Below are 12038 nucleotides of genomic sequence, written 5' to 3' on the forward strand. Positions count from 1 at the left end.
GGTACCCACGTTCTTAGCCAGGTCACGTGATCCACAGTCCGTCGGTGCGGATGCTCTAGTCTCCTGAAGTTGCTTCCGTCTACCTTACATGTTTTTCGCCTCTGCCCCTGCTGCCGCGAGTAATCAGGAAGATCAAGGCAGAAGGAGTCCCGGTGATACTAATAGCACCGGACTAGCCCAGGTGCGCCTGGTATGCCGAATTAGTAAAATTGCTCATGGATCCTCGTAAGCATCCCAGACCTGCTGACCCAAGGGCCCATTTCCCATCAGAACTCCAGAGCCCTGAAGCTGACGACCTGGCCATTGAGACCTGGACTTTAACAAAAGCGAGATTCTCTCCCGTGGTCATCTCCACCATGTACAGTGCCCGAAAGCCGGCCTTCATCCCGTATTTACCACCGTACGTGAAAAACTTCCTTTCCCAGTGCAGGGAATCTAATGTCCAACCTATGCCTCTGGTGATCCCCAGAATTCTTGATTTTTTTTTTTTTTGCAGTCAGGTTGCAAAAGGGGTTGGCCCTCAGCTCCCTTAAAGGGCAGGTTTCATCTCTCTCAATATTCTATCAATACCGCCTAGCTTGCAATCTGCAAGTCAAGACTTTCCTCAAGGGTGTTTCCCATCTAGTTCCCCCGTACAAACGGTCGCTGGACCCATGGGACCTCAATCTCGTTTTGGATGGTATCCAGAGGTCCCCCTTTAAACCTCTTAAGGAATCTTCTCTTGCGCTTCTATCCTGGAAGGTAACATTCTTAGTGGCGATTACGTCCATCAGACAAGTTTCGGAACTGCAGCACTCTCTTGCCGCGAACCCTTTCTGATCTTTCATCCGGACAAGGTGGTTCTACGCCCCCTTCCAGATTTTCCTCCGAAGGTTACTTCCCCATTTCATATGAACGAGGACATTGTTCTGCCTTCCTTTTGTCCACACCCAGTCCATAGGGTGGAAAGGTTCGTATATTCGCTAGACCATGTGAGGGATCTCAGATATTACGTACCCAGGACAGCCCCTTTAGGAACATGGACTCCTTGTTCGTCATTCCTGAAAGGCCTAAGAAAGGACAGGCAGCTTCATAGGCAACGCTGGCTCGCTGGATTCGCTCTGCGATCCAGGAGGTCTACCACTTGAAACTCAAGCCCATTCCTAGTGGGCTGCGGACTCATTCCACGTGAGCAGTTGGCGCCTCTTGGGCATCAGGCTTCATTGGAACAGGGGTGTAAAGCTGCGACCTGGTCTTGCCTACATACTGTTTCAAAGCATTACTGAGTCCATACCCAGGCTTTGGCGCAGGCGAACCTAGGTAGGAAAATTCTGCAAACGATAGTGGAGTACCTATCTCAGTAGGCGCTCCTGGCTATCTGGGACTGGTTCCTAGTCCTTGGGTTGCGTTGTTTGTTTACCCACCCAGGGACTGCTCTAGGATGTCCCATGGTCCTTGGAAATCGGTCCCCGAAGGAAACCGTCGCCCTCTAAAAACAAAAAATTCTTGCTGCCGTAGTCTGCAGAGATGTGCCTCCTATAGACACTAAGCTAAAACTGAAGTAGCCTGGCTGGGCCAGGGGGTGTATACTGCAGGGGAGGAGCTAACATCTTTGCATCTACTTGGATAAGCAGCATAACACCCATGGTCCTGTGTCTCCCAATGAGGCGTCAGAGAAATAATGATGTTTACTTGTAATAATAATCTCCTTCAGACTTTGCTTTCGGCACAGAATGCTGCTTTGCAGCAATTCCAGCTTTGCAGACATTTGGCATTCTAGCTGTTAATTTGCGGAGGTAATCTGGAGATATTTCCCCCCATGCCTCCCCCCCACAAGTTGGATTGGCTTGATGGGCACTTTTTGCGCACCATATGGTCAAGCTGCTCCCACAACAGCTCTATAGGGTTGAGATCTGGTGACTGGGCTGGCCACTCCATTACAGATAGAATACCAGCTGTCTGCTTCTTCCCTAAATAGTTCATGCATAATTTGGAGGTGTGCTTTGGGTCATTGCCTGTTGTAGGATGAAATTGGCTCCAATAAAGCTCTGTCCACAGGGTATGGCATGGAGTTGCAAAATGGAGTGATAGCCTTCCTTATTCAAAATACATTTTACCTTGTACAAATCTCCCACTTTACCAGCACCAAAGCAATCCCAGACCATCACATTACCTCCAGCATGCTTGACAGATGGCGTCAGGCACTCTTCCAGCATCTTTTCAGTAGTTCTGCGTCTCACAAATATTCTTCTGTGTGATTCAAACACCTCAAACTTCGATTTGTCTGCCCATAACACTTTTTTCCAAACTTCCTCTGTCCAATGTCTGTGTTCTTTTGCCCATATTAATATTTCCCTTTTATTAGCCAGTCTCAGATATGGCTTTTTCTTTGCTACTCTGCCCTGAAGGCCGCATCCCGGAGTCGCCTCTTCACTGTAGACATTGACACTGGCATTTTGCGGGTACTATTTAATGAAGCTGCCAGTTGAGGACCTGTGAGGCGTCGATTTCTCACACTAGAGACTCCAATGTACTTGTCTTGCTGCTCAGTTGTGCAGTGCGGCCTCCCACTCCTCTTTCTACTCTAGTTACAGCCTGTTTGTGCTCTCCTCTGAAGGGAGTAGTACACACCGTTGTAGGAAATTTTCAGTTTCTTGGCAATTTCTCACATGAAATATCCTTCATTTCTAAGAACAAGAATAAACTGTCGAGTTTCACATGAAATTCTCTTTTTCTGACCATTTTGAAAGTTTAATGGAACCAACAAATGTAATGCTCCAGTTTCTCAACTAGCTCAAAGGAAGGTCAGTTTTATAGCTTCTCTAATCATCAAAACTGTTTTCAGCTGTGCTAACATACTTGCACAAAGGTTTTCAAGGGATTTCTAAACATTCATTAGCCTTCTAACACAGTTAGCAAACACAATGTACAATTAGAGCTCTGGAGTGGTGGTTGTTGGAAATGGGTCTCTATACACCTATGTAGATATTGCATTAAAAACCAGACATTTGCTGCTAGATTAGTCATTTATCACATTAACAATGTATAGAGTGGATTTCTGTCTAATCTAATGTTAGCTTCATTGAAAACAAAATGTGCTTTTCTTTAAAAAATAAGGAAATATCTAAGTGACCCTATACTGTTGAATTGTAGTGTATATCATCTTAATTTATGCTTAATATGCGGCACGGTGGCTCAGTGGTTAGCACTGCAGTCTTGCAGCGCTGGGGTCCTGGGTCCAAATCCCACCAAGGACAACATCTGCAAGGAGTTTGTATGTTCTCCCCGTGTTTGTGTGGGTTTCCTCCCACACTTCAAAAACATACAGATATGGACTCTAGATTGTGAGCCCCAATGGGGACAGTGTTGCGTATGTATGTGAATTGCTGTGGAATTAATAGCGATATATAAATTAATAAATATTATTATAATGTATGTAATAAAAGAAGGGAATTTTGTTTACTTACCGTAAATTCCTTTTCTTCTAGCTCCTATTGGGAGACCCAGACAATTGGGTGTATAGCTTCTGCCTCCGGAGGCCACACAAAGTATTACACTTTAAAAAGTGTAACCCCTCCCCTCTGCCTATACACCCTCCCGTGCATCACGGGCTCCTCAGTTTTGGTGCAAAAGCAGGAAGGAGGAAACTTATAAATTGGTCTAAGGTAAATTCAAGGATGTTCGGAGAACTGAAAACCATGAACCAAAAGAACAATTCAACATGAACAACATGTGTACACAAAAGAACAAACAGCCCGAAGGGAACAGGGGCGGGTGCTGGGTTTCCCAATAGGAGCTAGAAGAAAAGGAATTTACGGTAAGTAAACAAAATTCCCTTCTTCTTTGTCGCTCCATTGGGAGACCCAGACAATTGGGACGTCCAAAAGCAGTCCCTGGGTGGGTAAAAGAATACCTCGATAAAAAGAGCCAAAAGCGACCCCCTCTTACAGGTGGGCAACCGCCGCCTGAAGGACTCGCCTACCTAGACTGGCGTCTGCCGAAGCATAGGTATGCACCTGATAGTGTTTCGTGAAAGTGTGCAGACTAGACCAGGTAGCCGCCTGACACACCTGCTGAGCCGTCGCCCGGTGCCGCAATGCCCAGGACGCACCCACGGCTCTGGTAGAATGGGCTTTCAGCCCCAAAGGAAGCGGAAGCCCAGAAGAACGGTAGGCTTCAAGAATCGGTTCCTTGATCCACCGAGCCAAGGTTGACTTGGAAGCCTGCGAACCCTTACGCTGGCCAGCGACAAGGCCAAAGAGCGCATCTGAATGGCGCAGGGGCGCCGTGCGAGACACGTAGAGCCAGAGAGCTCTCACCAGATCTAACGAGTGCAAATCCTTTTCACATTGGTGAACTGGATGAGGGCAAAATGAAGGTAAGGAGATATCCTGATTGAGATGGAAAGGGGATACCACCTTAGGGAGAAATTCCGGGACCGGACGCAGAACCACCTTATCCTGGTGAAAAACCAGGAAGGGGGCTTTGCATGACAGCGCTGCCAGCTCCGACACTCTACGGAGCGATGTAACTGCCACTAGAAATGCCACCTTCTGCGAAAGACGTGATAAAGAGACATCCCGCAGCGGCTCGAACGGTGGTTTCTGAAGAGCCGTTAGCACCCTGTTAAGGTCCCAGGGTTCCAGCGGACGCTTGTAAGGTGGGACTATGTGGCAAACTCCCTGCAGGAACGTGCGGACCTGCGGAAGCCTGGCTAGACGCTTTTGAAAAAATACGGAAAGCGCCGATACTTGTCCCTTGAGAGAGCCGAGAGACAAACCCTTGTCCATTCCGGATTGAAGGAATGAAAGAAAAGTGGGTAAGGCAAAGGGCCAGGGAGAAAAACCCTTATCAGAGCACCAGGATAAGAAGATCCTCCAAGACCTGTGATAGATCTTGGCGGACGTTGGTTTCCTGGCCTGTCTCATGGTGGCAATGACATCTTGAGATAACCCTGAGGACGCTAGGAGCCAGGACTCAATGGCCACACAGTCAGGTTGAGGGCCGCAGAATTCAGATGGAAAAACGGCCCTTGAGAGAGCAAGTCTGGGCGGTCTGGGAGCGCCCACGGTTGACCCACCGTGAGATGCCACAGATCCGGGTACCACGATCGCCTCGGCCAATCTGGGGCGACGAGAATGGCGCGACGACAGTCGGACCTGATCTTGCGCAGCACTCTGGGCAGTATCGCCAGAGGAGGAAATACATAGGGCAGTCGAAACTGCGACCAATCCTGAACTAATGCGTCCGCCGCCAGAGCTCTGTGATCTTGAGACCGGGCCATGAATGCCGGGACTTTGTTGTTGTGCCGTGACGCCATGAGATCGACGTCCGGCGTTCCCCAGCGGCGACAGATCTCTCGAAACACGTCTGGGTGAAGAGACCATTCCCCCGCATCCATGCCCTGACGACTGAGAAAGTCTGCTTCCCAGTTTTCTACGCCCGGGATGTGAACTGCGGAGATGGTGGAGGCTGTGGCCTCCGCCCACAGCAGAATCCGTCGGACTTCCTGGAAGGCTTGATGGCTGCGCGTGCCGCCCTGGTGGTTGATGTACGCGACCGCCGTGGCGTTGTCCGACTGTATGCGGATCTGCCTGCCCTTCAGCCACCGATGGAACGCCTTTAGGGCTAGATACACTGCCCTGATCTCCAGAACATTGATCTGAAGGGAGGACTCTATCGGAGTCCAGGTTCCCTGAGCCCTGTGGTGGAGAAAAACCGCTCCCCACCCTGACAGACTCGCGTCCGTCGTGACCACAGCCCAGGATGGGGGCAGGAAGGATTTTCCCTGCGATAGAGAAGTGGGAAGAAGCCACCACTGAAGAGAGGTTTTGGCTGCAAGGGACAGAGAGACGTTCCTGTCGAGGGACGTCGACCTCCTGTCCCATTTGCGGAGAATGTCCCATTGGAGTGGGCGCAGATGAAACTGCGCGAAGGGGACTGCCTCCATTGCTGCCACCATCTTCCCCAGGAAGTGCATGAGGCGCCTCAAGGGGTGTGACTGGCCCCGAAGAAGAGATTGCACCCCTGTCTGCAGCGAAAGCTGTTTGTCCAGCGGTAGCCTGACTATCGCTGAGAGAGTATGAAACTCCATCCCGAGGTAAGTCAGTGATTGAGTCGGTGTCAACTTGGACTTTGGGAAGTTGATGATCCACCCGAACCGCTGGAGAGTCTCCAGAGCGACGGACAGGCTGTGTTGACACGCCACCCGGGAGGGTGCCCTGACTAGGAGATCGTCTAAGTAAGGGATCACCGAGTGGCCCTGAGAGTGTAGGACCGCCACAACTGATGCCATGACCTTGGTGAAGACCCGTGGGGCTGTCGCCAGGCCGAAAGGCAGTGCCACGAACTGAAGGTGTTCGTCCCCGATGGCGAAACGCAGGAAGCGTTGATGCTCGGGTGCGATCGGCACATGGAGATAAGCATCCTTGATGTTGATTGATGCTAGGAAGTCTCCTTGTGACATCGAAGCGATGACCGAGCGGAGAGATTCCATCCGAAACCTTCTGGTGCTCACATGCCTGTTGAGCAGTTTGAGGTCCAGAACGGGACGGAATGATCCGTCCTTCTTTGGCACCACGAACAAGTTGGAGTAGAAGCCGTGACCATGTTCCTGAGGGGGAACGGGGATCACAACTCCTTCTGACTTCAGGACACCCACAGCCTGAAAAAGTGCGCCGGCCCGAGATGGGGGCGGAGATGTTCTGAAGAAACGAGTCGGAGGACGAGAGCTGAACTCTATCCTGTAACCGTGAGACAGAATGTCTCTCACCCATCGGTCTTGGACATGTGGCCACCAGGCGTCGCAAAAGCGGGAGAGCCTGCCACCGACCGAGGATGCGGTTCGGGGAGGCCGAAAGTCATGAGGCCGCCTTGGAGGCAGTGCCTCCGGCGGTTTTTTGGGGGCGTGACTTGGACCGCCACGCATAAGAGTTCCTCTGGCCCTTCTCTGGCCTGTTGGACGAGGAGGATTGGGACTTGGCTGAGGGCCGAAAGGACCGAAACCTCGGTTGTATTTTCCGTTGCTGAGGTCTCTTCGGTTTGGACTGGGGTAAGGACGAGTCCTTTCCCTTGGATTCCTTAATGATTTCATCCAATCGTTCGCCAAACAATCGGTCGCCAGAAAACGGCAACCCGGTTAAGAACTTCTTGGAAGCAGAGTCTGCCTTCCATTCGCGTAGCCACATGGCCCTGCGGACAGCCACCAAATTAGCGGATGCTACCGCTGTACGGCTAGCAGAGTCCAGGACGGCGTTCATGGCGTAGGACGAAAAAGCCGACGCCTGAGAAGTCAAAGACGCAACTTGCGGAGCAGAGGTACGTGTGACCGCATTAATCTCAGACAGACAAGCTGAGATAGCTTGGAGTGCCCACACGGCTGCAAAGGCCGGGGCAAAAGACGCGCCTATGGCTTCATAGATGGATTTCACCAGGAGCTCTATCTGCCTGTCAGTGGCATCTTTGAGCGATGATCCATCTGCAACCGATACCACAGATCTAGCCGCCAGTCTAGAGACTGGAGGATCCACCTTGGGACATTGAGCCCAACCCTTAACTACGTCAGAGGGGAAGGGGTAACGTGTGTCATTAAGGCGCTTAGTAAAGCGCTTGTCCGCAAATGCTCTGTGCTTCTGGACAGCATCTCTGAAGTTAGAGTGATCAAAAAACGCACTCCGTGTACGTTTGGGAAACCTAAACTGGTGTTTCTTCTGCTGTGAAGCCGACTCCTCTATGAGGAAGTCGGGGAAGATTCCCAGCGAGCCCGCTTAGCCGGTCTGGGACTGTGGTCCGTGCCGGAGTCCTCCACGTGAGACCTAGGGGCCACCCCGGGAGCACGCTGCGGCGCAGACCGAAAGGGGCCTGGAGACGATGATCCAACAGTGCCCGGGGCCTGTGTAAGGACCGGTCTGGACTGCAAGGCTTCTAGTAGCTTGGCAGACCATTTGTCCATAGACTGAGCCATGGATTGTGAAAGCGACTCAGAGAGTTTCTCAGCAAAAACTGCAAACTCTGTCCCTGCCACCTGGACAGGGGAAGCAGGAGGGTCTGCCTGAGCCGAGGGTCCCACTAGTGCCCGAGGCTCCGGCTGAGCAAGTGCCACAGGAGTCGAGCATTGCTCACAGTGAGGGTAGGTGGAACCTGCAGGTAACATAGCCGCACAAGAGGTACAGGTCGCAAAATAACCCTTTGCCTTAGCGCCCTTGCTCCTTGTGGACGACATGCTGTTGTCTCCTAGGAGAGTGATCACTTAGGGTATATAGCCAAAAGCAAAACAACCCAGCCGAACAGAGAAAATATATACAAAAATATATATATATATATATATACTTCGGCACCCTAGGGGGACCAGCACCGGGTGACCGGTGTGGCTTACCGACCGCCCAAAGCGGTGGGTGTCCACCAGATTCCCTGCCTTAGGTCTCCCAGAGCCCGTTCCTGAAATCCTCAACCGGCAGAATGTGTGTAAAAATGGCTGCCGGAGCTCTCAGGGGAGGAGGGAGCCGTGGGCGGCGACTAGTAAAGTGCGGGAATCTGGTGCCCCACAGTGATCAGTGAGGGGGGGGGGAGAAACCTAAAGTATGCTCCAGCCCTCACTGCCGACGTCAGGTCGACCGTCCCGCCCTTACCCCTGACTGGCAGGCCCGGGAGTTATGGTACTAGGCCGCAATGAAGCCGGGGACTAAATTTAATACCGCGGCCGACAAACAGGCGCGGTCGGCGCGGAAGTCCCGGTTGTCACAAAACCAGCAGCAGCTGCAGCGTCTGTGAAAACAAGCGCTCCATGCACCGTCCCCATGGGGACACAGAGTACCTTTAGATGCAGGGCCCTGTCCCTGATGATAGAAAGTCTCCTGTCCGGCAGATTCCCACAGGGGCTGCGGAGGGAGCCCGGTCCCAGTGAATGGATGACCGGTTAGGATCCCACTTCTCCCAGAGCCTCTAAGGGATGGTGAAGGAAAACGGCATGTGGCTCCAGCCTCTGTACCCGCAATGGGTACCTCAACCTTAACAGCACCGCCGACTTAGTGGGATGAGAAGGGAGCATGCCGGGGGCACTGTGGGGGCCCTCTTTTCTTCCAACCGATAAAATCAGCAGCTGCTGCTGACTAAAATGGGAGCATGAGTGGATGTGTGCCTCCTTCCACACAAAGCTTAAAACTAACTGAGGAGCCCGTGATGCACGGGAGGGTGTATAGGCAGAGGGGAGGGGTTACACTTTTTAAAGTGTAATACTTTGTGTGGCCTCCGGAGGCAGAAGCTATACACCCCCAATTGTCTGGGTCTCCCAATGGAGCGACAAAGAAAAGAAAAATATCATTGTCCACCGTCCAGATGTTCTGCAGTCCTCAAAAGGAAAACAATCAGAATCCATAGTTTAATATTGTAAAGCCTGCTTTACACGTTGCAATTTCGCATACGATATCGTATGCGATTTGCAACGCCCCCATCATATGTGCCGCACAAACGATTAACCCCGTCGCACGTACTTACCCGTCCATACGACCTCGATGTGGGCGGCGAACGTCCACTTCCTGGAGTGGGAGGGACGTTCGGCATGACGCGGCAGCCAGCCAATAGAAGCGGAGGGGCGGAGCTGAACGGGACGTAAACATCCCGCCCACCTCCTTCCTTCCGCATTGTCGGCAGGAGCCGCGGGACGGAGGTAAGCTGTCGTTCAATGTTCCCGGGGTGTCACACACTGCGATGTGTGCTGCCTCGGGAACATTGCACAACCGCACGTTCAATCTTTGAGGAATGAACGACGTGTGTGCGATGAACGGATTTTCGTTCAATCGCAATTGCACAGAGGTTTTACACGCTACAATCATACTTACGATGCCGGATGTGCGTCATGACGTGACCCCGCCGACACATCGTAAGATTTATTGTAGCGTGTAAAGCTGGCTTAAGTTGCTTAGATTGGATAGAAATGTGACAAACCATTTGCTGTAAGATGTGTGACATCTCTGTAGATTTTCAATGTAAACATGAATGTTTCCATTCATTGCAAGCAAGCAAAGATTTTGAAAGTAAGGATTATATGTGGTATCTTTCAGGTGTGGACTACCTAATAGCCGGACCTGAGGACACCCGGAATAACAAGCTGCTGGTCAACATGCACAGTCTGGTCAAGCCCTGGAAGGCCGCCTGGGCCAAGCAGGTCATCGACTTCATCCGCTCCAGATGTAAATAGATCTTGGAGGACTTGACCCTCGCTCTTAGATCTTGGAGGACTTGACCCTCGCTCTTCTATCTGGCAGTAGCGTAGCTGTCCCTCCGTGCACAAGGAACTCATAGGCCGAGCTTCCTCCTCTGGATAGACTATCACAGGACGGCTCCAGTGCTGCGATCGGCTGCTTGTGACCCGCATAACGAATGTGGATAAATCTTCTATTACCGGGGAAATCACTGGAGGTGGCGATCATGGACCGAAGACTGTACGAGGGGACACAGAGTAACCGGCAGGCAACCACAGACCAACTTGGTCCATGATAGACATTATAAAGCATTAGTACACCTTATAACAGAGCAGCCGATATCAGTCACATATGGATATAAATATCTCTGGAGCATCTAAGCACTGGAGATAGTGATCACAGGGACAGGGAGTTGTCTCCTGAACATTACAGTCCGCCACCACCCAACCTGAAATGACTGATAACACGGAGCAATAGATGCATCCTGCTGCACAGTAAATGGGGTTAGACTGGTTTTCACAATTATCTGTACCCTGCTATGATTATTGAGGTCCTGATACTATCCGATTTGTGTGAAGGGCAGCCAATCAACATGTCCCACCCCTTGGCGAGTATTGTCCGCTACTCACCTATTCATTACGAGTAGCGGGCACAATATAAGTCAATGGGAAAACCTGCTAAGTAGTGAGTAACCCAAAAGCCGTACTATTTGCTTCTCTCACGAAACGTACGGCTTTCGGGTTACTCACTACTTAGCGAGTATTTCCCATTGACTTACATTGTCCCCGCTACTCGTAACAAATATGCGAGTAGTGGACAATACTCGCTAATAGCATAACGAGTATGACTAGTCAACTACTCGCTCACCACTAATTCTCACTATAACGCCTGATCGCTCGCAGTTCCCCTCACTATATCTGATTTATTATGGCTACCCTACTTTTAGGATCTGTGGTCAGGTTACTCCTCCTGTAAATTATAAATAGGCTTACGGTTTTATTTGTGCACCCGATGGTGGGATCTGCGGAGCACGGCTAGAACTCGCTTCTTTTGTACTTAACTGTAAATTAAAGTTATTTAAACATTTCTGACTAAAGACGAGTGATTAACAAATCACCGGCCCCAAATCACCTGCAGGGACTGTGGGGTGCTCAGACAGTGCTTCTAATCCTACCCTGTGTGATGCAGTCTGGTGAGATGCTGCATCTAATCCTACCATGTGTGATGCAGTCTGGTGAGATGCTGCATTTAATCCTACCCTGTGTGATCCAGTCTGGTGAGATGCTGCATCTATTCCTACCATGTGTGATGCAGTCTGGTGAGATGCTGCATTTAATCCTACCATGTGTGATGCAGTCTGGTGAGATGCTGCATCTAATCCTACCCTGTGTGATGCAGTCTGGTGAGATGCTGCATTTAATCCTACCCTGTGTGATCCAGTCTGGTGAGATGCTGCGTCTATTCCTACCATGTGTGATGCAGTCTGGTGAGATGCTGCATCTAATCCTACCATGTGTGGTGCAGTCTGGTGAGATGCTGCATCTAATCCTACCATGTGTGATCCAGTCTGGTGAGATGCTGCATCTAATCCTACCATGTGTGATGCAGTCTGGTGAGATGCTGCATCTAATCCTACCATCTGTGATGCAGTCTGGTGAGATGCTGCATCTAATCCTACCATGTGTGATGCAGTCTGGTGAGATGCTGCATCTAATCCTACCATGTGTGATGCAGTCTGGTGAGATGCTGCATCTAATCCTACCATGTGTGATGCAGTCTGGTGAGATGCTGCATCTAATCCTACCATGTGTGATGCAGTCTGGTGAGATGCTTCATCTAATCCTACCATCTGTGATGCAG

At 50.9% G+C, this 12038-nt stretch overlaps 1 protein-coding gene across 3 annotated transcripts in view; it reads left to right on the forward strand.

Moving 5' to 3' along the window:
* LOC142249725 (netrin-4-like) overlaps nucleotides 1–10803 on the forward strand; it is a 99939-nt gene extending 89136 nt beyond the window's left edge. For all 3 annotated transcript variants that reach the window (XM_075321550.1, XM_075321548.1, XM_075321549.1), the window contains exon 10: nucleotides 10038–10803. In XM_075321550.1, the coding sequence (XP_075177665.1) occupies nucleotides 10038–10174 (137 nt within the window). In that variant the 3' untranslated portion in view covers nucleotides 10175–10803. The remainder of the gene's footprint in view (nucleotides 1–10037) is intronic.
* The last annotated feature ends 1235 nt before the right edge of the window (nucleotides 10804–12038 follow it).

Source organism: Anomaloglossus baeobatrachus, chromosome 8, assembly GCF_048569485.1.
Source record: "Anomaloglossus baeobatrachus isolate aAnoBae1 chromosome 8, aAnoBae1.hap1, whole genome shotgun sequence".
NCBI lineage: Eukaryota > Metazoa > Chordata > Amphibia > Anura > Aromobatidae > Anomaloglossus > Anomaloglossus baeobatrachus.